Source organism: Seriola lalandi, unplaced genomic scaffold (genome assembly GCF_002814215.2).
Source record: "Seriola lalandi dorsalis isolate HSWRI2012SDOR001 ecotype SW California unplaced genomic scaffold, Sedor1 jcf7180002054684, whole genome shotgun sequence".
Taxonomy (NCBI): domain Eukaryota; kingdom Metazoa; phylum Chordata; class Actinopteri; order Carangiformes; family Carangidae; genus Seriola; species Seriola lalandi.
In genome coordinates, this window is record NW_019525237.1 from 896,005 (window position 1) to 919,841 (window position 23,837).

Here is a 23,837-nt window from a genome sequence, read left to right on the forward strand (position 1 = left end):
TAAGATTCCATCTTCAAAACCAGTTTGTGTTTTATTTCAAACAGTTTGGACACCATCAGAACCAGCCGTCATTCCCAAACTTCACTGCATCTACATTTATTCAGAGTGAACTTCAGACAGCAGTATGTGCAGCAGCCGCAGCCCCACAAACACAAACAGAGCACAGAGGAGAAGGACTTGATGCTCTGTCATTGCGATGTGTTTGCAGCTAAAATGAAGAAGCGTCAGCCTCAGCAATTTCGAACAATTTATGGCCAGTTAAAGGTCTGCCACAAAAACCCTCTGTGTCTGAGAGCGGTGCCAGAATAAGAACAAATCTCTCAGAAAAGACTGAACCAGCTTTTTAACCAGTCTGTTGCACTTCAATGCTCCATTGCTCAAGATGAATCCAAACCAGATTCTTGTGTTTTTTATATACTCCATAATTGAATGTTATTAAAGTTTGAATTCAGTCTCACAAAGCTGCAAAATATTAAATGATCTTTTTCCAACAGACACAGAGCTGTATTTGATGTAAATAAATAAGCAGTTTTGTTGTTTGTGTGTGTGAGACTGCCGTCACATCGCACGCTAGTACGTTAATGACACATTGAGTCACTTCTCGTCCATCACATAATAGGTTCAAAACATTTACATTCTTGGTGAGTCTTAAAAGGGGATGATGTGGACGACCGAGGCCCGGGGGGGGGGGGGAGATTTCAGGACACGAAAACTTCAACTGTTAAAGGAAAAATCCATCTGCAGTGTTATTTCTCAACAAAATGTTGGTGCTTCTGCTTTTCCCCCTGCTCATCTACTTTAGGAAGTAATTTCCTACAGTTCCCATAATGCCTTTCTACAACACCAATGGCAGAGGTTTTAATTTGCTGTTTTTTTGTCAATAATGAACATACAGGAGTTTAACGAGTTACTAAATACGTTAAACATTCAACTATTAGTTGTTGTAAATTAGTCTATTGAGTCTAGTAATTAGTCTAATTTTTGGCCCATTTTCTTGTTATTTTAACGGGTTAATGTTGGTAGAAAACTAAAGCTTTTTACCGACGACACCATATTTTAGATCGGGAAAACATCAACCGGAAACCATGATCTCAAGACTTTGTGTAGGTAAATAATCACAATGTTGATATTTTAAAGATCCAGTAACAATATTGTGTGTGCGCCAATAGTCATGTTTTTACATAATCGTATAATATAAACAAACATTTTAATAAAAGTCCCTTAATTTAGTTTTTTTAAATCGTGGCCATCATATATACTGACCGCAACATTTTACAGTTTAAAAAATACATTTGACATATGATAAATTTGTAATTGTGTCGCTGTTTCTAAACTACCTTTTAATGCCTCTTTGGAATTTCTGTACTGCAATTATCAGCTGACATATACGATTAATCTGCGATAAGCTCATTTCAGCCGTTTTATATTTTAAGTTATCAAAAAAAAACTTTTCAATATACCAGAACTCAGGAATTATAATGGGACATTTACAGAATTTGACCAGTTATCGTACAACAAATCACAAAACAAGCCAAGAGACAAAAAGAAAAACACCAACAGTTGAATATTTTCAAGTACTCATGTAATTTAAAGTGGATTTTTCCTTTAACACAGTGATACATGTGACAGTTTTTGGTCAGTTTCTTATAGGAAAACTTCTTGAGTTTTCTGTGTACAATACTGTGACCGGTCAGATTACATATGAGATCATTCATTTGGGGCTGTTTGGTTTAGGCTGCCTGTGATGCCAGATGGGTGGGGCTTGTTACTTTTTAAGCACCAGGCATATTGATTCACCACCAGAATAAAAGTACTGTAGAGACATAATGTCTGCTAACATTGTTTGATCTAGATCTGCTGATTATTTCAAGCAAGCAATTATTTATATTCCAATAATAACATCTGTATTTATGTACACATCAACATCTCTCATCACATACTCCCAAAAATTAAACCAAAATAAATCCTTAAAAATATCCAGAGCTGCCTACACAAGAATGGTAGACTATTAAAATTAGTAAAATATATCAAAAACAAGTGAAACATCTAAGAAAAAGAAGTTAACATAAACATTCATAATAATAATAATAATATTAATAGTATTTAAATAAAAAAAAAAAAAAGAGCCTTGTTTCAACATGGGTTTCCAAAGCTTTGTGTGGCCAAACACGTCAACCAACACAGATTCATAACCAGCTCCAAACTGAATCTGTGGACTTCCATTTCCCAAGTGATGCCTTTTTGTGCTTGTTTTTGTTCTTTTATACTGTGAGTGAAGGAAGGTTTGCTTAAAATATGCTTCAAATATAAAACACATCATTTGGTTCGTATGAAAGCAACAATTTTCAGGTGTCCACAGATTCTGCCGGTGCCTCGATACAACCTGAATTTCAAGTCAGACCTTTTCTTTTCTCTGACTTCCAAAAACTGCAGAACTGATGGAAACAAAGTGGATCAACCCAAAAAAAAAATTCTATCAACATCATCCTTTCATGTAGATTAGTTGAGTTTAAGAGCAGCACAGACAGGAAAGGGAAATAGTGTTGACTTTGAAACCTCGACCCAGTGGATGAAGTGGAGTGTTTTGGACGCGTCAGCTGAAGTCGCCTCCTCTCCTTCGTTTTGAAAACTATGAAACGTTCAAGAACTCGACCACAAACGTTTGTGGTTGTAATGAGCAGATTGTAACTGTTGAGTTTGGATTTCGTTGGATTTACCGACACTGTTGTAACATTACCTCGCCCTGATCCAGGTGTGTCATACGACGCGCCGCTGGCCAGGATCTCTATGGGACATTTCATCCTATTTATAACCTTTGATTTTTCATGAATTGTACTGACTGTAAATGAGTAGCACTAAAAGAGATTGGAAACTCTAGAAACCCTATCAACAATTAGCTGTGTTTACTTCAGCTCTGATACAAAATCATGATGAGAAAAAGTTTTATTTCAAAGTTTTTAACTCACTCGCACATTGACCCGTAAATGGCACGACACTATTTTGCTCTTTTTTCCAAGTTAGTCAGTAAGCCAACTTGATAACTTTCCTTTTTTTAATGGTAATAAACATTACATTGTCCTAACACTGCCAGCACTAAAGCACACGCTGTCACTGATTGGTTTATATATATATATATATATTTAACCCTGCAAACACAGCCCCAATATCTCAATCAGGCAGTTTGCCACATGGAGCTTTGAGCCTGAAGTAAAGGTCATATGGGTCATGATGAATATTGCCTATCACCCTGCGAGTCTGTACTTTTGTTTTGTACTTCCTGTCAGTGAGTTCTGGGAGACAGCGACGTAATACGACGGTCAGGGATCGAGGCTCGGTGATTCAAAGACACTGTGGGTAAACCCGACATATCCAGATCAGGGCGACACGTTACTCTGATCCTGTGCTTGTAAAAAAATTTTTATTGTAAATGCTTTTAGAAGGAGAGAGAGAGCGACTTGAGTTTTGAGACGCACCCAAATCCAGATGGCATTTTACAGGTCAAGCATCAGCCCTGCTCTTATTTTACTGTACATTTTAACATTCAGATAATACTTGAGCCACTGCCCAGGCCACTCAACTACTGTAGAACATATACAGGCCACAGAGCGCGCGTTTCCATTCACTTCCCATCTGCTGCAGCTTCGTTACGAAAGGAGTGTGACCGGGTGAGCTTGCTCGTTAATCCGAGGCAGCCCGGTCGGGTGGAGCCTCATGAGCTTGGCAGTGTAAAACATACTTCAGAAAAAACAAGACTAAACCAAAAGAACCTACATTTGGTTTTTTTGTGCGTTTAACAAAAAAAGAAAGAAGAGGAGGTTGTTGCCGATCAGCAGGCTCAAGTTTTAAAAGTTTTAAAATGGCTCCTGTTTCTCCTCCTCTCAGCACAATTAAAACCTATTCATGAGCATCAATTAAACCGTTTATCTATTTGCACAATCGTTAAGAGACCAGAGCTGTAAACGAGTAATCTGTTAAATTCGTAGATAGAAAATTAATTGGCTTCAATATTGATAATGATTTACCATTTGTTTGTCAGGGCCAAAGGTTTTCTGACCACTGGCCTCTGTAACTTTAGGGTTTGTTGCTTTTCTCTGTTTTATATCACTGTGAATTGAATAATTTGAAAATGTGAAGATGCCACCTTGGACTCTGGGGAATAAGTGATGGGACATTTATTATTCTAACATTTAATGAACTGACATTATGTGTTTATGATACAACTGCAACTAATGATTACTCTCACTGTTCATTGATTTAGTTTTTTTAATACATTTATGTGAATTAATTTCTTATTTAATCTTCAACCTGTCAAGAAAGACATACGACAAATTCCTAGATCTTAAGAAACAAATAATTTTTCTGCCGATCGACTAATTAACTGACTTCCTAGTTTTGGTTCTGATTTTACGACGACAGCTTTTAACAGTTTAATTAATGCTTTAAAAAAAAGCAACACTACAGTCAAATGCTTGGTGACATGACCCTTTAATATTGCCAGTAACAGGCCGAGTCAACACTGAATCAGAATTTGTTTCTGTCCTGAACTCTTTCCTGAATTAGATTTTAAGAGATACTGAGGAGGGGGAAGCCATTTTAAACTGCTGAGACAAACACAGACAGAGACCGTCTTACTGCATTAAATATACCGCGTCGCCGCCGCCATCGACCGACCGTGGACGAGCTCCACATCAGCGGGCCGTTAGCGTCACTCAGCGTTATTGAGCAATTCAGGATGATTGTGGAGTGAAAAACATGTTATGTAAAAGGTCTGAGCGCCTGCCAGAGCTGCAGCTGCAGGAGAAACACTTAAGCCAGAGTCGAAATTTGCCAGCGTGTGATTGGTGGCTGATATTATGAGGTGTACTGTACCAGCTGTAGCAAGGTGTGCGTACGGGAGGTGTTAGAGTTTGCAGTCGGTAAATAAAGCTTTAAAAAGGCGCTAAAAGGACAAGACACACTAAACAAACATTCAGACAGGTTTTGTGTAGTGTGACAGTTTGGATGTAAGAACTGACTTAAAGGAAAGAAAAAGTCTTTCTCTTTGTGTGTCCCTTTTAAAACAATACAATTGTGCATATTCTGGCTTTTTTTTGTTTGTTTTGTTTTTAAATTCAAAAATGTTAAAACAACACGAACCTTTAAAAGCAAACTGTAAAGTCAAAACCACGAGAAGCCAACTTCAAAAAAATAAAAAGTTAGCTTATGCTGTTGAAACATCTTCGTTTAATATCTTCCCTTGTGGACTTTTTTTTTTCTGCTGTGGCACCAAACATGACCCGTAATGGCACGACACACCAGGAACTGGAGAACTTAAACTTTCACCAGCCACTTTCACTGCTCAGACAACTAGTTTTTTTTTTTTTTTTTAAAGCTAAAAACAGGATTGTCAGATCTTGAAGCTCATCGTTTTAGATCTTTACCATTTAAATATTTGGGGTTAACTGATTTCTACCAAACTTTTAGGTGTCTTCATGCAGCTCTTAAAATCAAACGAGCTGCTGATAAAACCTTGACATAATTAATAAAACAGTAAATGGTTGAATTACAGATATTGCAAAAAGTATTATTTTTTCAAATATTCAAAATAAAATTTTTTTTTGTTGTTGAGTAAAAACTGAAAGTAATGAGCCCTTCTTATCTGTCAAAGACTAATTTGTCAGATGCATCGACGCCTCTCCAGTGGCTGGTTTTCATTTCCCGTTCTGCCTATATAACACTATATCTCGTTAGCACCACCTCATGATATAAACACTGCAAACTAGCAACTGCATCACTGCGCGTCAAGCTAAAGGTAGTGTCAGTGGTTTTGTTGTGACAGGCGGGACGTCTAACAACGCTGTCAGATATTAGTCTTTCTCCGTCTCCAGAGGAAGATTCATTAGGGAGCTTCTCTTTTTTTTTTTTCTTTCTTTTTTAGTTTTAAATTTGAGGTGTGTTATGTGTTAGCGTAAAGCTAAGGAAAAGCTTTACGGTCATTGTGGAAAGCTAATTTAGCATGGTATAATAATATGCACACAAAAAAACGCTAAAGAAGACTGCGATGCCACCGATGGTAACCATGACACGGAGGCTTGGCATCCTCTGGCACGAGTCACATATGTGTCTCATCCGAAACAGCTGATTGGTCACTCTGCATCATCACGGCAGTCCCAGACTGCTTTTTACCTCCAGAATGGACCGCTGTGCACACGCCGATGTCAGCCTCTTGGATTGGCGTTACTCTTTAAGTCTTCCCAGCTGATGCCACAGTGCAAAGCCAGCGTTACAGAATCGGCCATCTTGTTTTGTAAGGTGCTTTGTTGCAGTGTGGGCTCAGAGGATTTAAACGGTCGTAATCCAGGAGGCTGGCATGCGACCTGCGCACGTCTCAACCGATCCGAGTTGGCGCTCCAGTGCAAATCTCCGCCGACAGGGAATAAAGCCTGGATACTTATGTGAGCGTACTGGGCGGAGCCGGTGGCAGGCATAAGCCCCTCCCCCTCTGTTGAGTGACAGTCTGTTGGGGATTTTACCGCTGGCTGGTTCAGTCCCTGGACTGGTAGAACAGGATGTATCCCGACTCGGAGTTCTTGGAAATGTCCGATGTCAGACCGTAGAACTCCTCGATCGCCTGCGCGTCAATTTTCTACAAGAGAAGAAGACAGAGGTTGAGTTCTCACTCAGCCCTTCGGTTAAATGACTTTTCCTAGACAATGCGATGCACATACACCAGGCAGATGCTTATTCGCTTTCTTTCTCTGAGTTTGTGCATCAAGTAGAGAGCTGAGGCCAAATCAGTTAGCTTAGCTTAGCATAAAGACTGGAAGGAAGGGGAAACAGCTAGTCTGGCTACATTCAAAGTACAAACTATAGAACATGGTGTTTACTTCCCACCTCGATTTTAGGAACACAGAGTAAGAGAAAAGATGCTGTTCCCTGTTTCCTGTTCACAGAGCACAGAAGGAACTGGGAGCCAAAAAAGGCTTTTACCAAAACTGAACATTGTGTTCATATTTTTTGGTTTGAGAGACATTCTTGGACAAACCAGATCTATTATTTCCGAGATCAAGATGTTTTTTTTATTACTCAAACTGAATAGATCTGTGCGTCACTTAGTAAGAAGAATGTTATCAAGTCACTTTACAAATGTTTTCGTGTCTGAAGAATTTGTGGAAACTAATTTTCAAAAACAAGAAACATGTTTTATCCCCGACCTTTATTAAACCTCTGTGTAAAGACGACCGGAGGATGACAGGCCGTTCAGGAGGTCTGTCTTAGCACAACATAAAAACCCCTCCTTGAGCGCTGCTGAACTTTGTTGTGTAACTGTTTCAGCGAGGCTTTTCATTTGCTACACAAATCTCCATCTAAAATTGAGTATGTTGACAAGTAAGTGGCGATGTCTGGTTCTTATTTGGAGAAGCAGTTTTCTGTCCAGAAAGGGGAAAGTGGGGAAAATGGGGCTGAAAACAAAACTTCAAGAAATATGCTTTCGCACTGGTGGTGAAAGAGAACTGGCTACAAACAGAGGAGATAAACAGGCACAATGAGACGGATATAACTTATAAGATGAAGTTGTGGAAGCTCAAATACAAAGCAGTGAGGCAGACGGGGCGAGTAAATCTACACAAACTATAAAAAAAAAGAAGAAAAAAAAAGATAAGTTAGGGTTTCAGCTCTGCAAACTCAGCGGAATCTGCCACAACTCAGCCAGTTTCTGTCCACTGGACCAGATGTTCCAGCAGGCGTCCTTCCCATCATAGTGGAAAAATCCACCGCTGGTGCGATCAGTTTTAAACATCAGCCCTCGATGACTGTGAAGGAGCAGCTCACTCTGTATCCAAACAGCAGGGTGACCTCTCCCACTGCCGGGGGAGATCTAAAGTAAAATAAACTATTTTAATTGGGCCAAAAGTCCCGAAGCGGGGCAAAGAAACGCCTCCGATGTATAGATTTGATATTTAACTGTGGCTGAACCGGAACCAACCACTGAACTGGGACTGGACTTGGATCAGAAAGGAGGGCTGAGGTATTTTATTGCACTGAACATTTGGTAGTTTAATATGAAATATGCGAAGGCTGGGCCCATAGAGAAATGTTTTAAAGGACCATACCAGTAGTTGTGTATGTTCTTACCCAGCTATGACCTCAATGCTAAAACATATAATTCTGTAAGTGTCAACAAAAGCTGGACATTACAGGCATAATTAAAAGTGGCGGAACAGTTGTATTGGGTTGCATCAGACTGTGCAGTTGTTCCTAAATAAAGACCATAAACTGATTATTGAGTAGACACAACCATGCATCTGTGTTTTAGACGGTTGAATGGGGTTTTTTCTACCGTTCCAGACAAGCTATTGGTTTCCATTAATTACTAATTGGCAGACTCTTTAAACTGGAGTTGTGGAATCCATCACAGAAACCAATGGCTGCCTGGAACAGTACATTAAAACTAATCTAAAGCTTTACAGTATACATCCAAAAGTGTTAGCAAAAATATAAAATATACATGATTAGTAGCAAAGAGATAAACCTACAACCCACAGTATTTTGTAGGTAAATCTAAAATGCAGTGGTGAAACTTGTTGGAACAGGTCACGAATATCAATAAAATAAAAGTTTGAAGACAAAATTGATCATGTACAAAACTTTTGCACAACTAGTTTCAAATTACACCTATTCATTTCTTTAGGATATCACTGAAACATGTTAATTAAGGTTTGTAGATCATTGTTGTTGTAATTCCAATTCATTGTTTGTTGTCAAGAAAACAACAAATATAGAAATTATTCTTTCCAATACAAAGTGACTGTAACAAGTATTTACGTGGGTTTAAATGGGACAGTTTTTTCCCTGTAATTAGTATAAATTACATAATTCTTTACACAACACTTCCTATGAAATTTTAAGGCAAATTGCAGATCTGACTAAGAAAAAACAACATTTGTACAGCGCTGTATGTCTGCAGTCACAAAAAAAAACTTACAGCAGCGCTGTGAAACAAAAGAAAACTATTACACAACTTAGACAACTCTGTTTGTACTGTACATTCATCTCTGTAATACACAGTGAACCCTGGATCATTTAACCACAATGACGACACAGTCCGTTAACTGCTGATAGCTTGATTGCTGTGACACGCTGTCCTTTTTGGCTTGAGCAAAGAAAAATAACAAAGTGAGAGGTTACTTGGCTGCAGCTAAAACACAGCAGCATGCCGAGGCTTTGGCCGTGTACCGCTGCGGTCGACGGCCAGCGACTGAACAGCTACATCATGCTTTTGGCAAACTGTTCACTAGTAAAGCAATACTTCTAACTTCCTATACTTCATATTCACAAGGGATGGAGGTGCTTTTAAATATGATCAATCCAATGTTCTTGGTTTGATTAATCATCACATTATCGCAGCTATGGTTACGCAAACTGTTGCGTCTCGGCGCTGCCGTCCTGTCAGCTGCAGCGTGCTGAGAGAGGAGCTGGGAGAGCGTTCAACAGGGGGCCGAGCGCTGTCACACATGTAGAGGGATGTCAGACTGTTGTTTCTATGAAGCCTGTCATGTTCTCTCCTGTCACCACATCAGAGAGGGAAGCAGATGGTTTTGCAACAGGAGCCGCTGGGAGGGAATCGGCATGACAACCGAAAATATATGCGAGCGAAGGACTGAAGTTAAAAATAACCGAAAGCGTAATCTCAACATCAGCGTCACCTGCTCGCAGATAGTAGAAATTAAAAGATGAAGAATGAGGGCTGGAGCGGACGGAGCGGCACTCTGTCATTTTTATAATCTGCCGAACACAGTGAGCCGACCAGGTCTCCCCGACCGAAGAGGCCTGTGGTTTATGGCTGCGTAACCGGGGTGAATAATGTCTCAGGTAGAGCAGGTACAAGGCGAACATGAGAAGAGGAGTCGAGAGGGAGAATGAAAAGACAAGTACGAGGAGGAAAGAGCAGGTAAACATTCTCAGTCTGGTTCTTGTCCTCAGGTCTGCAGTGTAATCCTGCTCTATAATCTAAAGCAGGTATCCACTTCTTTCTTCTGTTTTCTCTCCCTTCATCTCCTTATCCTTCTGTGTGGACGCTTTCATGCACCCCTCCGTTCCTCTAATCGTATCCTGATCGCTAAACCCGATTTTTAGCTCCTCATTATTTAGCAAAGGTTGAAGTATCTAGGTCGGCCCCCGCCGTAGGAAATCCAGACACAACATTCGGAGCGCCAGGATCTACACCGAGTCTGGAAGGACGGCCGTTTGAAAAATTCCTGTCTGGTTAGGATGAGGTGGGAAACTTCGACATGAGACCGTGTGGAGAGGTGAGGCGGCTGATGGGGATTTCAAACTTTCGGCTATTGTCTGTCATGGGCTGAAAGTTGTATCGCAACATAAGAGTGCTCAACCTGATTTGACCTTTTACCCCTAAGAGTTGCCTGTTTGTTGAATTATTTATTTTAAATCTGGGACTAATGACCAGAAAAGACAAAGAATCTATTGAAATGTCATCATATGATGCTTCTATCATATTATCACTCTTTTATCCTTATTTGTGAAGCACTATGAAACTTTTGTTCGGTAAAGTTCTCTGTAAATCTGCTTATAAATAGAAGATAAATGAGGGAAATATCACAAAAGGGGCTCCAGTTACAAAAAGTTCCTTTACAAACGTTTCAACAACAGCTGCAACAATTCGCCAAGTCATCGACCACAGAAAGAAAATTAATCAGCAACTATTTTGATGATTGATTAATCATTTGAGTCCAATTTCAAGCAAAGATGCCAGAAGGAAATTGACAGTTTCAGCCTCTGAAATGTTTGAATTTGCTGCTCCTCATCTTACATTAGAGTAAACTGAATATCTTTGGGTTTTAGATGGTTGGTTGCACAAAAACAAGACATTTCATATCATCACGTCGAGCATTTTTCACACTTTTCGTCTGTTTTATAGTCTTAAAGATTAATTGGTTCATTAAGCAAACAATCATCAGATTAACTGATAATAAATAATGAGAATAATAATTTGTTCCAGCTCCATTTTCAACAATCAGCTCTGTTTTTAAACTGCTTGTAATTCTCGATTTGGGGGTTTTTAGTTGCTTTGTGCAACAGTGAAGATGAGTAGCAACAGAAAAGGTTAAAGTCAGAAACTATACATGAACAGTGTTTGACGCCAAAGTTTAGAGGTCAGCAGTTTTACTCTTTACTGTGTTACCACCAGACGTGCAGTCAGCTGACAGCGGTCAGTCTTTGCGTAGTGAAACCAAAACAATAAATCACAATGTTTACCCACAGCCGAGAATCTATAAGCAGCGTGTTATTGTATTGTGCAAAGGTCACTCTTTACTGGTCGTATTCAGCATCTGAAGGCATCCATTTTTCTTTTATACAAGAAAATACTGAAGAATCCGAGAGAATTACATTGAACTCGCTCACAAGAAAAGTGTTTGATGATCAGCCTGAAGGCAAAACATCTCAGAATTATTTTTCAAGGCTCGAAAAAACGAAAGAAAAAGTGAGAAAACAGAGAATGAGAAACGTGAGAATGAGAAAGAACGAGAGGTTCTTACCTCTACGATGTCGTCGTCAAACAGCAGCCAGAAGCCGTGGCTCTTGACGATGGTGATGTAGTGTCCGCGGTTGGGACCACTGCAGCGCAGAGACACAGAGGAGGAACAACAGGGGAGACGCGTTATGAAAATATTATTTAGGATTAAATATTTGGTGTTTTGAGTCGAATCTTTCAAAGTCTAACTGAGGCAGAGACACTCAAAGGTACAAACAGTTCAGCAGCATTTGAAATTTATGTTGTGATGAACTGAGAGAGGTGGTTAGTTACATGCTCACATCAACAGACGGCAGCATGGGAGCCGTGGTGTTTATATATAACGTCTATCCACCTGAGGGAAGCTGAAGACGATCTGACGACTAACGACATGCACAGGCTCACTGTCAGTCAGCTGGTGTCTGACGATCACCCTCAGAGGACCTTCCACATGCCTGAGTCACCTGAACTCAACTTTCCAGAGTGACTCAAAGAGCTGAATGCAAACAACCAGCTTTTCCAGACAGTTTTTTTTTTTGTTGTTGCTATAATCACATATAAAAAACATTTTATAAGTAACACTGTTGCCGAGAGCAGACAAGAAAAAACATTTGAGACCTTTGTAAATGAACTTCTTAACACATTTAAAAAGGCCTCTTTTTTTTGTTGAGGAAATTGAAATAAATGTTTTTAAAGACTTTCCAAGACCTGCAGACGCCCTGTAAACTGAGTTTCAGCCACATGATCAGTGTTGAAAAATGCAGTTTAACAGATTAGCTGATGGACTGGAAATTAAGTTATGCAGGAAGTTGCTTTTTCGGTTTTTTGGCTGCTGATCAGACGACGTGAGCAATTTAAAACTTTCCTGTATCATTAGGAGAATTGTCATGATGCACTGATGACAGAACCTACCTGCCACAGTGTACGACGACAGCCACCAGGTCGTACATGCGGTCGGGGTTGGTGGCGTCCCCGGACGTGTTGAAGAGGCGGAGCTCCAGCGGGAAGACGACGCGATAGGACAGTTTGGTGTAGCGGTGCAGCTGGTCCATGTATTTAAAGCGCTTCAGGTGGAGGGCGAGGATCATGGGTAGCTTCTTCACCCTCATCCTGACAGAGAGCGAGAGAGAGAGAGCGAGAGAGAGAGACAGAGAGGGAGGGGTTTTAATGGTTTGAAGTGGTTTCGATGGAGTTCCTGAGGCCTTGGTGGCATCTTTCTTTCACTCCGAGTGATATGCTGAATGCCAGAGCACAACTGAAACGGAAATGATCTCTGAAGGGAACTCTTTGAGTTTGGTTTGGACCCAAAGCTGAGGGACTCACGAGAACTTTTACTGAAACAGAAAAATCTAAGTGAAAATAAAGAGCACGGCTTATAAAAAGGTCAGTGGGAAAAAAAAGCACCAGGAGGGAAGTAAAATCACACAAAGACAGGCAGTGAGGATGAGTGGTCCCCACAACAAAACTGAGAGGGCTAAAAGCTTTCCACGTCGACGCCATTACTGCCCCAAACCCCCCCCACCAGGAGCAAGCAGTGAGGTCTTGGTTGCTTTGTGCTAATTCTGCTCGCGCTCTCGCAGCGTTCTGCCCACTGTTAAAGCGGGGGAGCAGTCGCTGGTGACAGCGTGGTCCTTTCAGGCTAATGGATGCTAATTGGTGGACGGTAAAAATACACACACTCGTGAGCAGACGGTTCGGACAGAGAGGATATATTTTTTTATTTTTATTTTTTTCTGATGACACTCCACGTCCAGCAGCTGTGACACCGCCGTGCGGTGGCTAATAATAGACACCTTCGCCTAGCTCAACTTCAAACACTTATGATGAACTTCTCAGAAAGCAACAGGAAGGCCCCGACTGGTTGCCACAGTAACATCAGCTGTGGTTTTGGGGGGGTGTGCTTTCTGATGGAAAAAAACTGTAACTATTTGTCCGCTCAGAAAAAGAAAAAAAAAACCTTTCGAGCGCTGGAGGGTCGCTGTGCGACAGCGGCTCTAACCGCTCACGCTCCCACAGTGACGTGAGACAGAGTGCTTATTTGGATGACAGGTTCTTACAGCTACAGTTGTTGAGCTTCTATTTTCATAACGGCCAAAAACCTGCTCAAGCTTCCATGTGATTAAAGCAGCAAGTCTGAAGAAGTTTCGTGTCAAAAAAAGTTGCTTTTTCACGACTATTACCTCACATGACACCTGAAGGGTTCTTAGCTGCACATTGTACTAATGTAGGTGTTATTTCTTGGTGTGGTGGTGATATATTTATAGTAGGTTACTGTTCATGTTGATGAGGCAGCTGTGAGTGTGAACCACAATATTTCACTTTCAGAATTTTCTAATGATGTTCTGGAGTTACAGCCTCTAATTAGCTTTTAATTTTCATCCGCTCCTGTTCGGGGTCGTACTCGGTATCTGCCGATTCCCTGAGTTTGGATATCAGAATTATTGTTGGGGTAGAAGAAGTCAGATAGAAACATCCTCTGGAAACATATTCGGAAAGGAGAGAGAGAAGCTGCATGTAAAAATAAAAAGGTAATAAAGTAAGAAAGAAAGAGGAAATGTCAGAAAGTACAGGTGCAGCTGATTTCACTCACCTTTTCTGGGCTTCCTGTTTGCTGCGACACTGCTCACAGTAGTACTTGTATTCACTACATAATGTCTCTGTGTTGCTGAAGCCCCTGTTCAGAAGACACACACACACACACACACACACACACACACACACACACACACACACACGCCAACATTTAACACACTCTTGAGATAAACTGCGATCATGAGTCATTCAAGACTCATCAGTCCCGATGTCGTACTCAGTGTCTTTCCCGTGACTTTGAATATCAAGTGAGGATAAAAGGCCAATTTCTCCATAAGAGCCCCTCGTTACCTGAGACAGTGCGTGATGGAGGTGTTCTGCTCCACATCCACCGACAGATCCAGGAAGTCCTCGTCTTTACTGCTCACCTGGAACAAAAGTGAAGACGCTCAAGGTCACGTTCATCCTGTTACTGAACTGACGGAGAACTGGCAACGCAACATCATGACCAGTCGACAACTACCGTTCTGTTTCTGGTCCTTTTCTTTTGCATTTGATTCCTTTGCACCCCATTTACAACGAGCATCAGCCCTGCCTCGCTATTTTGCATTTTCCGATCCAATCACAATGTGAACTCAGTCGAGACAACAAGAATGTATTTTAATACCAGGTTCAAATGCAAAGACTCGAGGATCCAGCCAGGTGCAAATTCTTTGTGGAGCTATATAAAGTGACTATCGTTGTCCAAAGGAAGTTAAGCAAGATATTGTTTGTTTTGAGCCTTAAATGCATGAAAATTTTTTTATATATTGATTGTTTTGTCCTTTCTGGGCACCAGTAACACACAAGTTGCAGTTAATTTGGTTATTGCATGGCGTTGAGAAGGACTTGGGGTTTCTGGTGGTTTCAGATGCCACTCACAGCTTCGCAGTTGAGGCAGCGCGTCTCGTTGGTCAGTGTTCCCTGGAAGATCTCGTGGACCCAAGTCTGTTGTGTCTCCTTCCCTCCTTCGCCATCTCCTCCTCCCTCACTTCCTCCTCCTCCTCCTCCTCCTCCTGCACTTCCCCCTCCTCCTCCTCCTCCTCCTCCTCCATTCTGCACCAGTTTTCCGTTCTGCTGTCGCTCCTGGCTCTTCTCCTCCTGGAGCAGGTCTGCGATGGTGTTGAGGAGGTAGTTGAGGAATTCGTGGGCGTCCTGCTGCATGTAGTTGTCAAACAGCTCTGACGGGGACACGGGTAGAAAGATATGAATATGTGAAAAGACGCCGAAATACAGTAACAGAAAAAATAAAGTGGAAAGTGGAAACAGACAAAGACATGAAAAAAAAAAAAAAGACAGAAATAGACAAATGGGGAAGGAAGACGTCGAAGAAAGAGAGAACAGAAAATAAACATCATCAGCACATGTTGGCGAGGAGACACGAGCCAATTAAGACCGTCTCTTCTTTTTCATCTGCTTTCCACTCCAGGATTTGGCTGACAATTTTATTTCCTCAGCTGAAACAACCCCCCCCCCCCCCCCCCCCCCACTCCATCTTTCTTCTTCTCCTCATCCCATATCTCAGCTGTGACGCTCCGTGGTGAAAGGAAGTCAGTTTAAACATGTAACCGATGAAAGAGCTGTTCAGACTGTTATTTCTTTGAGAAAAATACAGTAAGTCCTACATTTAATTTATTTAAACTTCTTTCAATGTTAAACCTTCCTTATGATACAACACAGATACAAGAACATTAATCATTTTGTGTCACTACCATTCTCTTTTCTCAGCCGCGAGATGAATTTCTTGGGAGGGATGACTCCGACTTTCTTCTTCTGCGTAGCGATGCTGTTGAACAGGTCGGCCAGACAGGTGAGGAGGGATTCCTTACGACGTGGCTGCACCTGGAGGGGAGGAGGAGGAGGAGGAAGAGGACACACCTGTCACCTACATAAAGACTTGCAACAGGGCCGTGTAATCTTCAGAGTACAGGTGAAGGTAATGCGACGTCCAGTTCAGGCTGAACTTTGACTTTTATCTAATTTATGAGAGATGACAAAACAATAAAACTCCCACACATTATGTGATATAGATGATCTCTGAAATTTATGTTTCACTCATTAACCAGGGGGAGAGGTAACAGCTGAAGGAGGCTTTGAAGACTCTCTGAAGACACATTAAAGGTCCCATATAGTGTAAAGGTAGATGTGCATGTGGAGTTTGATTTAAAGCAAGTCGAGGTTCTGTATTAATACTGTGAAAGGATCAAAGCGCTCAGTCCAGAGAAACACACACATCAACACTTCAAATAAAACACATGAGAAGTGTAAAACATGGACCTTTAACAACAAATTAATGAACTATTTTTCCTCAAGTGTGAACTCCATCTTCCAACAGCTGTATTACGAGTCCAATGATAAGATGAAACCTTCCCTCTCATATAAGTGAAACATGAAATACTTCTTTCAAAGCATAACATATTGCAAATTCCACGTTGGGGTGGAGGCACATTTCCAAGTTGGAGCCGTGTCCTCATTCTCTCACACGCTCTCTCTCTCACTGTCAGGATCTTGAAGGCAGCTGGATGGTTTTTTGAGCTGCTAATCGTGACGTGTGGTGACACCAGTAACTCTTGGCTGCTCGACAGACGATTCGGTCCCCGTCAGTTTCTGCAGTAAAGACGTCGTAGATGCTTTGTCTTCAGCAATTTATTTCCTCGTGGCAGGAAAACACATCACATGAGCCACTGATTTCATATATGAGACGAGCACTTGTTAAATTTCCCTCCACATTCTGCTTTTCTAAATAAATCATTAGGGACAGTCCGCTACACACAGACGTTACAGGCTCTGCCTTCCTCAGCTAGGAACTAGATTAAACCGATAAAATGCACTTTATTATAACTTTGGTGTAATTTCTGCTGCTCCAGTCGTCGGTTCCATCAGTAATGTAAAAATTGCACCTGCCGACTTAATTGCCGAGGTCTTGTAATGCGGCAACGCTGCTAAAAATAGGTCTGTCTGGGCAACAAGCGGGAGCAGTCAGATGATGAGACAGGTTGAAAACAAACTCTGCAGGTTGGTCAAAGTTATTTAGAAGAGAGAAAAAGGACAAACTGTAAAACATCCAGACAGGTCATGTGTCACAGTCTGCTTCCCCTGCGAATATTGCTCCCCCATAGCGCTGAGGAAGGTTGTGGTAAGGAGACGGAGATGAGTGGTTAGGGGTGGGACTGCGGCGTGGGGTTAGGGCTAAGACTTGACTCAGTATAAGGTAAAGGGAAACAGATGTGGACCCAGCAGTGGCTCCCTGGTTCAACACTGACCCACCATACTTGAGGCAGTTGCAGTTTTCTGAGGGATTATTAGTGACATCTCAGGTGCACTCGCTTTCAGTTTTACTTTGAAATGAAGTGGTTGAGGGAAATCTGACTAAAATGTTGGCTTGTTGCATAATATCTGCTTGTTATTGTTCTCCCATTGGACCTAATTATACAGATGTGCTCCTACATCCCAGCACTTACTCTGGTGAGTAATTGATATATTGCAGTAGGTGTGGGCGATCTGGACAAAAGATCAAATGACGATCTCTTTGAGTAGAATTGCAATTCACGAATTGAATCATGACGCATCCTGTTTCCGCTCTCCTGATTAGAAGTTGTTGCCATTTTGACGCTTCTTTTTAAAATTAAATATCCAAATTTAGCACCTTTTATCAACTCAACTTGTACAATCATCTGAAAAGTAGATCATATGCCAAAGTAAGGTCGTCCACGATGTAAGATGGTCAGGTTGTCCACCCCTATATTGCTGCAATGAATGTTATCCCCTTCAACACTTTTAGAGCTCTCTAACTTTAAAAGACACACTATGATTGGACATGGAGAAACTCACTAGCCTAGCAACATTAGGTCTTCAAATACGCAGCCCCGCTTTTTCAAACTAACATCCAGAAAAAATATTGTCTAACAGTCGGGCCAGTATGATATTTAAGTGCATTCTTTTAGCGTGAGCAACCGGTCGGCTGTACAAATCTGTGGAGAGGTATACTGCTCTCCGTTACAGCGATGGTGCTTCTCTCGTCACTTACCTTGTATGCCAACACCTTCTCCCTGAACGGTCGACAGAAATACAGAGCCTGCAGCACTGAGTTACAGTAGCAGGTGTTGCCAAACTAGAAGAAAAAAAAAGAAAAAGAGACAGAGAGAAAGAAAATGAGTGGAGGGTGTGTCCATGAGACTTTGTGTTACAACTCACAGCAACTGAGAGGCAGCAGTATTTGAGGAATGGTGCTTGACACAGGTTTGAATCTTAATGATGGAAAGCACATTTACATAATTAGAAATACGTCCTAGAAGGACAATGAGGGCAGGACCATAATAAATCTAAGAGCCCTACTAAATGCTGTTTGGCTTTGATTGATACTTACGTTGACCAATCCAAAGTAGTGTTCATTAACTGGAAACTGTTCCGGTCCAATCTCCTTTTCCAAGGCAGAGGCATTGGCGCCCTGGAGAAGAAAGAGGCACAGGCTGTAAGATGGCACAGTACAGCAAAGTAAAAGTTTTACGTCATATATACGATGTTCATCATCAGACTTTCCCTAACACTATAATAAATGATCCCTTAGAAAACTTTGTCCTTCATCTTTCACTTCCTCTTCATTGTTTTCTCATTTTCCTGCTCTATTTTCTCTCTGCTCTGCTGGACGGTCGACCATCTGTTTGCTGCAGCTGTGTCCTGCTTCATATCCTTCGATTCTCCACACACAAAGATTTCCTCTGCGCAGTGTCGCTCTCATTACTTGTTTGTACATATTTAATATTATTTTTACACTAATTAACAACTTATCAGAGTGAATCCAGATAAACCTTCATCCAAGTCAGTTCTTTATTATCATTATCAGCTGATTGTCTATAGGCTCACTGTCAAAAAATGTTTTCAGCTTTGTCAACAAAATTTACAGGGACTTGCTCAGCTATTTAGATCAATATATACAGTATAATTAAGTGTGTTGTAAAACATTATATCCAACATCAGGTCATAATTGGATTAAAATGTTATTGTAAAGGAGCCAAATTATGCCAGATGTATCCAGCTTTTTTGACATGAGAATGGTGTTTTTGTTATTAAAAGCCACTTTCTCATTTTTTCATAAGACTCGATGACGCCCAAAATTCCCAAATTTCCTCCCATGACTCAGCTGTGACAAAAACATCAACACCGAGCTACGGGAAACTTTAATGATGGGCGGGCACAACGGTAACACACAGTGTCCTCTCACTTGTGATTAAGTGTCTCATTTTTTACCAGTTGAACATCTGCATTTCACAGAGAGATTTCAAGGACCAAGGAGGAAAGATGAGCACAGATGTTACATGATGGTTGCATGTCTTGTAGATTTGAGTCAGAAAAACTTGCTTGTAAAATGTGAAATGATGTTGTTGTTTATGACAAAACAAACATGTTCATGAATATGTAGAAGGGAAAAGATATTGAGAATTTATGCACAAATTATATAAACAGCGAGGTTACACAAATACTCCTCGGGCTACTTTTGTTAACATCCGTCAAAAAATTCAAAGACACAAAACTGTGTGTGAATCTTACCACTCTAAATTCCCACACCGTGTTTGGCCCTGAAGGTGCACATTTAAGTTACAAGTACAAATCCTGGCCCTGCTTTCCATTATAAAAGCAGAGACACAAAACCTACTTATAAATGAAGCGAGTGTGTGTGTGTGTGTGTGTGTGTGTGTGTGTGTGTGTGTGTGCGTGTAACTTCAATGTCACACACACTACTGTGTCAGGATTTTCAAGGCGAGACGATGAAGCAGCCTTTTAAAATGGTAATCATGTCTGTATTATAAAGGCTGGACTGACCGTGGTTCAATCTATCATCTATCAGCAAGATACCACTTCATTACACCTTCCTGCATTATAGATTAAACCCCATAGTTTCTGCAGCAGGTTGCGACTTTCGCTGTATGAAGCTGAGTAACGTATCAATATTTTTGGCTTTCATAAATATGTGACTAAAATCTGATCAAAGATGAAATCCGTCTTTCAGTCATCATGAAGCCTTTTTCTTCTGGATGTCATTTTGAGTTTCCAGGAATCAAATATTACATTAAGTCAGCAGAGAGAGAAACAGAGAGAGGAGGGGGAAGAAGATGATGATTATGATGATGATGATGATGATGATAACGATGATGCGGCTTTTCCTTTAAGGTTGACTGACTAAACGGAGTGGAGCCACTTCACTGTTACTCATCATCACACTGCAGTCCATGTAAAGTCAACAAGAGGCGAAGCAGATGAAGATCTGACTGAGGTTATTTATCGAACAAAAACAGCCTCCAAACAGTACTGGGTTGTAAACAAAGCCAGCGCACACTAAAACAAGCTAGGTCGTGTCAGAACAACAAACAGACGGGGAGGGCAAATATCTGGGAAAAGATTTGTTCAGTATGGGCTGTAAATCAAAGGCTTTATTTAAATTGATGTTTTCAGCACTGGTTTGAAGCGGCAGCTTTGAAATGACTCTGTTTCCTGAGCTGATGGAAATGAAAGTGGAGTGAACTCCGCCGGCTGCTGAGAGCTGCTTGAAAAACTTTTTTCAGTGGAAACTCGATTAAAGACAGCAGGGTTAAGTGACTGTTCTGCGAGTGCATAATGTTTATTAATCATGACTAACTGTTAGAGGATGTTATGAAGAAAAGCATCTTGACTAACTGATTTTCAACTGAGTGGGTATCGTTTGAAATGTCAGATACCAAAACCATTTGAACAAAATCAAAGCAAATCTTATTCATTTAACTAAATAAGTCGAGTATCTCAACGTTTAATACAAATCAATACATCATGTGATGTACTGTACCCTACACAATGTCTCTTCCTTGTCTAAATGCTGCATTACAGTTAAACCATATGATTAAAAGTTGACAGACTGCTTAGAGATAAATTACCACGAGCCTTTCTACCACATACTGCTTCTCTAAAAACATCCCCAACATGTTGCCATATAATGGATACAGAGGTGATTTCATCAATATTGCCCGGCTCTGGTTTGGACAGCCATAACAGTGACTTTCACGGTTTCACGAGCCAAATTGATTTTCAGAAAAAAACAAATACCTTCCGGGCAGAAACTGGTAGGCTGCCAGAGCGGCAATCAGACTGAACAAACCTGCCAGCCACAGCTAATATTTAGCCTTGTTAGTGTTTGTCTAGTAGGTGCTGTTAAATGATGCTGGCCTCCACACTTAAATGGGTTAGATGTCGTGGTGTGTGGTCTTTAACACCTTGCAAGTGCCAGACATACTGACAAAGTAAGAGTTTACTGCTTTCAGCACACACACAGCAGCAGCAGAAGCAGCAGCGGCCAACAAATTAAAAAGACTGCAGCAGACTCCTCCGTGGCATCTGCCTAGCCGTCTGTCAGCTCTGAAAGGTGCAGCGGGTAGAAGCAGGATAAGTTACAGTCAGAAGTTAATCTTCTGGCTTTAAGCTCCCCTGTCTGCCTCCGTGACTTAGCTCCGCTGCCAAACAAACACAGACAGAGAGTGGTCACATTAAATACGAGGAGAGCAAATGAAGCAGAGTTGGCAGCGTTTGACCTTTTCACCCTTGACCTCTCCGTAACAACCTGCCAAACAGGTTGCTGTCCTTGAAGCCACTGAAGCCCCCATGTTAACAAGCATCGAGTGTATTTGAGTAAGGTGCTCAAGGGATGTTGTTATGTAGCTGACCCTGACCTCTGACTTTGCTGGATTTCTGTGAAGGGATCAATAAAGTATCAGGTTATGAGAGCCTTTGAAAATGTTATTTAGGAGGATATTTAACTAATTAAAAGCATTGCATATGAAGGGATAAATACACAGCAAGGGGATTTCACAGTTAACTGAACCAAAGGTGACAGACTATGAGTAGAAAATCATTCAAGCACCAACCTCTGCTCTATCTTATTTACCATCACAAATACTCTACACTATAAAAGGGCTGCATATATTCAAGTGTATAGAGTCTGTTATAAATTTTGAGAACCAAAACCTGAACATTAGCTAAGTGTCCGTCCAGAGGAAACATTCAGGGTGTAACCCATGACAGGAAATGCTAAATTTCTCCATCAGTTACGTTACACATGAAGAGACAGCAATGTCAGCTGGCTGGGGTGTTTACACTAGCTGACCGGACAGATGTTTAGCTATTCACACATGTTCAATGTGTCACATGTATATTAAAAGAATAAGCTGAAATAAGTAACAATGTCCCGAGCTGGGATTTTCGTCTGGACCACCACTGAGTAAACAACTTTGTCCAAAACAGACCGTTGGGCTAGCAGGCTAAGCTAGCTAGTTTTCGCCCGTTGGTCAGCCCTGCCCTTCTCGCATAAACAAACTACAAGCCGGCTAATAAACTGTCAAACAAGCTTGGTTTGCGCATATGAACATCCTCTTATTAAACTAATCCACGGTATCCACAGAGCTACCGTTAACAAGCGAAGCTGTACAACTTTCCGTGTTATTATCATGTTGCTAGTCGCGCAGCTAGCTTAGCGTCCTGGCTCACTCACGAGCCCGGGCACCGGACAGAGCCGAGGTGCACGAACACCGCCGACACAGCCGAATCTCAGCTCCTTACCATCGTACAAATCGAGGCGATCTTTCGGACTGTCATCAGTATTTCCATCCGTAAGCCGCCATGGTGGACCGAACCCCGATGTTGAAATTGTGAGAGCCGATGCGGCTGCAGAGTTCCGGGAGAGCCGTCTGCCCCTGTTCCTTACTGATGTCAAGTAAAACAGGATGGCACGAAGGACTTCCGGTCTTGTTCTTCAAAATAAATAATAATAATAACATTATTATTATTATTATTATTATCATTATTACTATTATTATTATATAGTAATGACATGGTTATTATTATAATTAGCTAAAATGAATGGAGTCTAATACAAGCTCTGCAATACTATCTTAATGACGGTTAACCACCAGTTCCAGCAGTCAGCAAAGATGTCCACTGTAATATAAAACCATGGATACTTGCAAATATTCACATTTCAAAAGCCACTGCCAGTAAATTTCTGCAATGTTTGCTTAAAATATGACTCAAACAATTAATCACTCAATCAGAATTCTTGCCAATTTATTTTTATTGTCAGTCAACTAATTGATTAATCAACTATAAATCATTTCAGCTCCAGATATTAAATGGTTGTTATCAAGGTGCTGGTGGAAATAATGAAACTGCCATGTATGGTGGGAGTTAGCAGAAGTCCAACAACAAATCCTTGCCCCAGGCACCTTAGAAGGTTATGAAGGGGGATACAAATATTTTTGTTTCATGATGAGGTTTAATTTTGTGTGTAGTTTGGTATGTTTGCAATGCTAATACAAATCGTCAACTTTTAGTCAGTAAAACCTTGAGTTTAGATGTTTTGTCAGAGCAAATATTTGCAGCAATGTAGCCCTAGTTTGTGTATTTTATGTGGTCAGCTTTCATATTTATGTATACAGCCTCAATAATATTCTGACACATAAGTATTAACAGTATTACTGTTTACACAATGGAATTAAAGTCTTTTTTTAATTTATATTGTAATTATTTTCTTGTAAGCTACATCAGTAACAAAGACCTACTCAAAGAATAAGTCAAAACTATTAAATAATCACTCTCCAAGATGTTTTAAATTGATATGTTTTACTTTGAAGGTGAAATAATTTGGCTTCCGATATCACTCGAGATATTTCGGTCTGACTTTCCGAAGCTTCCTGTCGTCCAGCCTGGAAGCCTTGGGGAGAGTTAGTTAGTTAGA

General features: G+C 40.9%; 1 protein-coding gene across 1 annotated transcript; it reads right to left on the reverse strand.

Annotated features, from left to right (window-relative positions):
- On the reverse strand, positions 1–22,804 carry usp12b (ubiquitin specific peptidase 12b). The gene is made up of 10 exons (XM_023422713.2): positions 22,664–22,804; positions 18,450–18,530; positions 18,111–18,194; positions 15,796–15,925; positions 14,966–15,264; positions 14,396–14,472; positions 14,103–14,186; positions 12,425–12,622; positions 11,538–11,616; positions 1–6,625 (listed from the first exon to the last, which is right to left on the reverse strand). The coding sequence occupies exons 1-10, from the start codon at positions 22,709–22,711 to the stop codon at positions 6,524–6,526; spliced, it is 1,182 nt and encodes a 393-aa protein (XP_023278481.1). The 5' UTR covers positions 22,712–22,804; the 3' UTR covers positions 1–6,523.
- Positions 22,805–23,837: the final 1,033 nt, after the last annotated feature.

Bases quoted from the DNA above. Each gene is read 5' to 3' on its own strand.
- usp12b (XM_023422713.2), bottom strand. From the start codon at position 22,711: ATGGAAATACTGATGACAGTCCGAAAGATCGCCTCGATTTGTACGATG. The intron at 15,265-15,795 runs GTAGTGACACAA...TGTCCCCGTCAG, and splicing joins GCGGCTGAGAAAAGAGAATG to AGCTGTTTGACAACTACATG. The intron at 14,187-14,395 runs GTAACGAGGGGC...TCTTCTGAACAG, and splicing joins TCCATCACGCACTGTCTCAG to GGGCTTCAGCAACACAGAGA.